This window comes from Sinocyclocheilus anshuiensis, unplaced genomic scaffold (assembly GCF_001515605.1).
Source record: "Sinocyclocheilus anshuiensis isolate Anshui unplaced genomic scaffold, SAMN03320099.WGS_v1.1 scaffold2584, whole genome shotgun sequence".
In the NCBI taxonomy this organism is placed as follows: domain Eukaryota; kingdom Metazoa; phylum Chordata; class Actinopteri; order Cypriniformes; family Cyprinidae; genus Sinocyclocheilus; species Sinocyclocheilus anshuiensis.
In genome coordinates, this window is record NW_015541360.1 from 341,367 (window position 1) to 346,366 (window position 5,000).

Genomic DNA, 5,000 nt, shown 5'->3' on the forward strand with positions numbered 1-5,000 from the left:
GTCCTCTTTTGGAAGGCCAAACAAAGTAGTTTCGCTTTCACAACGAAACACACAGCTCTTCACGACATGGCGGCGGCAACAACAATACTACAGCGAGAATAAAAGTTACGCCTTCTTTCTTTGCGTGAACATTTGGGCGGCGTTATGCAAATCTTCCCACATAGTGACGTAGACATGTGGGGGCGTGTTAGAACGAGCCGTTTTAGGTAGGCGTGGTTAACTCTTAACTTTTATAAAGAATATCTCTTTGGATTTGAGACTTTAGTCTTTGCAACTTTACAGATCTTCTTTATGCACCAAGAGCTTGTAACACTCTGTCAAGAAAGGAAACATTGAAATCGCATCATATGACCCTTTTAATGTGATTAATATGACTGTAATGCAAAAAAAAGAAGAAAAAACAATGAAATATTACAGTGCATGAAGACAGCAAGCACCATTTTTAGCACCATTAAAAAAAAATTGTGACATGATTATTAATATTACTGTAATGCAAAACAAATGAATAAATAACTTAAAATATTATATACATTTCTACTGTATTTACATGTCATGGTAGTATCTGCTATACTGCCTTTAAATAAAATTTTAATAAATTCCAATTTTCGATTTTATTGCAAAAATATTTAATACAACAAAAATAGTGTACTAATTTAATATTAAATATTTATTATATAATTAATGATTTTTTCATTATTAAGAACACTATTGCAGTACCAAGAATCAAACAAGAATAACCAATGAGAATTACAATGCAAAAAACTAAATATATTAACTAAATGAAAATAAATAAATAAATAATAATTAAAAAAAATTCTTTCTGCCAAATATAATTCTATTTCTTCCTTTTTCAGTTTTTTGATTGTAGGACAAATGTGGACATGACATGAATGTTAAGATTCAGCTTCAAAATATACAGACGTTTTAACATAGTTTTACCATAGTTTGCAATTTTTGGCATTTTATTGCTTGTGTGCTCCATGCGTAACAAATCTGACTTGTGATTTTGCGAATAACCAATAAATAACCAGCTATATTATTAATATAATATAATATAGTATTAATCTAGTCTGGGCATGGAATCAGTCTCGTCCTCAGTGTTTTCACCTCTTCCAGCCCGTCGAGCTCTTAAGACTTCTGCTTGTAAAGACACTCATGAGCGTATTTGTTATTTATTCTCTCTGAAAAAGAATTAAGCGAAAGAATAAGAAAAAAGCACTCAAAAAGCAAACAGTTCTGCCAGACACTAGTGAGATGTTTTCTGATGAGCTGATGGCAGCCGGCGGAGAATAATTACTGTCATATTCATAATCACAGCTACAGATGCAGCGGCTGCTTTGCCAGGAGATGTTCAAACAAATGACGGAGCTAAAAAATAGAAAATAAAAAACAAACCACATCAATATGAAACAGAGGATTATGCGGATGACTGGCATCGCCGGCACCATCAAACATCAACTCCAGACGAGCTGCGTTTCTGGAGCTCGACAGATGTGATCACTGTCTGCTTTCATTGTACGTAAAGATTCTTTAACCCTATATAGCTACTGTATCATACTGTATTTGATATGCAAGGCCTCTAAATGATTGACATAATCAAACCTTTGCTGTTAATCCTGTCACACACAATCTCCTCCATGACTTCTGTCGTCTGATTGATAGTTTAGACTTTTTTATCCAGTAAAAGCTCTGTTGCATATGTGACCCTGGAGCACAAAAGTAGTGTTAAGTCGCTGGGGTATATTTGTAGCAATAGCCAAAAAACATTATATTGGTCAAAATTATCGATTTTTCTTTTATGCCAAAAATCATTAGGATATTAAGTAAAGATAATTTGTACATTTTCTACGGTAAATATATCAAAACTTAATTTTTGATTAGTAATATGCATTGCTAAGAACTTCATTTGGACAACTTTAAAGGTGATTTTCTCAATATTTAGATTTTTTTTTGCACCCTCAGAATCCAGATTTTCAAATAGTTGTATCTCGGCCAAATATTGTCAGATCCTAACAAACCATACATCAATGGAAAGCTTATTTATTCAGCTTTCAGATGATGTATAAATCTCAATTTTGAGAAATTGACCCTTATGACTGGTTTTGTGGTCCAGGGTCACATTTGAGAAACATCAAACGTGCTGGACTGTTTATCAGCTCGGATCAATAATTGAGTTCAGTGCAAACAAACTTGTCCGAGCTCAGAACAGCTTTACTCGGATACCAAAGTTGATTTGTTACTGCACAGCGCTGCGAGATCCAGCGAGAAACGTTTAAACTCGCTGGAGAATGAATAAAGTTTTCTGCCAGATCTAGTGAGAAGCATTTAAATTCTGTTATAAACCGATCAAGCAGCGCTGATGTAGAAAACCAGAAGCAGTAACGCTAACTGTAACCATGTGGTTGTAGCAGAAATAGTCAAATGTTTTTCCGTTATTCATTTCAGGGTTTGTGCATCCTTTTGAGAGACTTTCAATGACTTTCAAGTATTTCACACAACTATTTCCAGCACTTTAAAGATCTAAAAATTATCCAATTTAAAAGTTATTTTAATGGGATGGGATAAACAAACACTTATTTAAAATAAAATTTAAAAAGACAGCAAATTAACACTATAACCAGTAGATGGCAACAGAGGAGCACTTATTGGCTTATTAGTCATTCATTTCCACTTTTTTGCTTTATATTTTGATATCATAAAATCACTATTATAAACTATCAAATCATCAAGAAATCAAATGTTGTCAAAGCTTTTTCATGTGAAAACTTTTCATGTGTTTGAAGTAAGAAAAGTCGCAAAGTGCCTTGAAAAACAAACTTTTGTTCAATTTGCGACTGAATCACAAAGTAAAGAGCGCTCCTTTTATAATCACTGATATTGTCGGTCAGTTCAGTATAATACTATTAAAAGAATAATGGTACATTTAATGAGCGCAGAATATTTATTTTTTTCATATTAAAATTAGATTTTGCACGTTACTGTTGTTAATAAATGTAAATTTTGTATACTTCCCAACTCCAGCTCAGTGCTTTACTGTCAAATGTGCATTAGCAAGAAATAAACGTGTATTGCTAGTAACTGCACTCGTTAATGCAAAACAGTATTTGATGATTAAATTAATTTTGTTTTTAATCATCAGGATCATTAACTGATGGACTGGAGTGCTGTGGATTATTGTGATGTTTTTATCAGCTGTTTGGACTCTCATTCTGACGTCACCCATTCACTGCAGATGATCCATTGCTGAGCAAGTGATGCAATGCTACATTTCTCCAAATCTGATGAAGAAACAAACTCATCCACATCTTGGATGACCTGAGGGTGAGTCAATTATTAGCAATTTTTAATTTTTGCTTGAACTATTCCTTTAAGACACAGTGTAAGTTTATAAAGCATATAAATATGATCAAACAGAGCCTGTATTTATGCTGCAGGAGGCTGATTGGCTCTTACCTTCAGCACTCCTCTGATGTGTTCATCGTGCACCTCCGCAGTGGACGAGCTGGGTTTGAAGGTGACCTGGAAAGAGCCACACACAGTCAGTGAGGATAGTAAACACGAAAGGGCTTTCCCTAAAGGCCAAGAAGCATCGATCGCTCATATCAGGCAGCCAGATCCCCACCAGAGAGAGCCGAGCGTCCCTGTGCTGATATCACAGACACACTGTGTCACTGAATCACTGCATGTCACAGATGATAATTACACAGAAAGTGGGGCGGACAAAACACGCTGTGCAAGAGGATGGGATAAAAATGGAGGAACAAGATGTCATATTTCCATAAATACCCACAACACTGCGAGACGCCACACATCAGGCTGCGCAAAATGCAGAATTAAGACTTGGCATCTTTTCGGTTCACAAACGAATCTGAATTCAATTGAAACCTTCCTGCAGGATGTTGAAATTTAATGACAGGAAGAAGATTTAGTGAATTGCAACTGTAGGAAAGCAAAACAACAACACAGACCAACACGGGTTTTGTGAATAAACATACATGATGCATTCGCTAGCAACACCAATGCCACAGGTTCGATTCCCAGGAAATGCATGAACTGAAAAGTGCAACGTAAGGTGTAATGTAAGGTGTTTTGATTAAAACATAAATGTATTAAAATGCATAAATGTAAAACTTAATATATAACTAAATTAATCAAATTATGCTATTTTTTCCCTTAAGTAGAACATATTTTTCTAAATTCACTAATACACTTTTGTGATTTTTTTTATTTTTATAATTGTATTTTAATTATTTAAAAACATTTTCTAAACTAAGTTTATTATATTTACATTTATGCATTTAACAGACACTTTGATAAATTATTTTTGTGATTTATTTTAATAATTTGTTATTTATATTTTAGTATTTTTTATAATTGCATTATTTATATTATTTATATTTATGTTTTATTTCTGTAAACCAAGCCCAAGACCCTTTTATTTTTTATCTTTTTATTTTTATTAGTTTATTTTAAAATAATTTTTATAATTGTATTATTTTTTTTATAATATTATAAGTTTATTATACTTACATTTATGCATTTAGCAGACACTTTTATAAATTATTATTTATGATCTTAATTTTTTTTAATAATTTCTTAAAAAAATCTAACAGCATCATAAAATGTCCAGTATTGTTCTGAGATAATCCCATAAACAGAAATATTCATAAATATTAATAAAATGTAAATACATTGATTATATGATATGCATTAATGTACTAATAATATGAGAAAGTCCAAAGTCCATTAACTGTGAAGACACATGGCAGATGTCTGACACGGCCACACATGCATTACTCCAGCTCATAAGCGCTGTGTTGTGAGCAGTTTGTGACTGTCATCAGAGAGACGTCTCGTCGTCGCAGGAGATAATAAGTCCCACGCTTCAGCATCTCGTGGCAGTCGTGTCTGATGAAGCTCTGATCACACACAGCCACTGCTGATGAAAAAACCCTAATTACAGTCACTGTCAGGACGCATGGAGGAGTCCAGACAGATAG

At 33.5% G+C, this 5,000-nt stretch overlaps 1 protein-coding gene across 1 annotated transcript in view; it reads right to left on the reverse strand.

Moving 5' to 3' along the window:
* Window positions 1–5,000, reverse strand: part of LOC107690809 (AT-rich interactive domain-containing protein 4B-like) — a 101,540-nt gene that overhangs the window by 59,526 nt on the left and 37,014 nt on the right. The window contains exon 4 of the mRNA XM_016489224.1: window positions 3,454–3,519. Coding sequence (XP_016344710.1) covers window positions 3,454–3,519 — 66 coding nt within the window. The remainder of the gene's footprint in view (window positions 1–3,453; window positions 3,520–5,000) is intronic.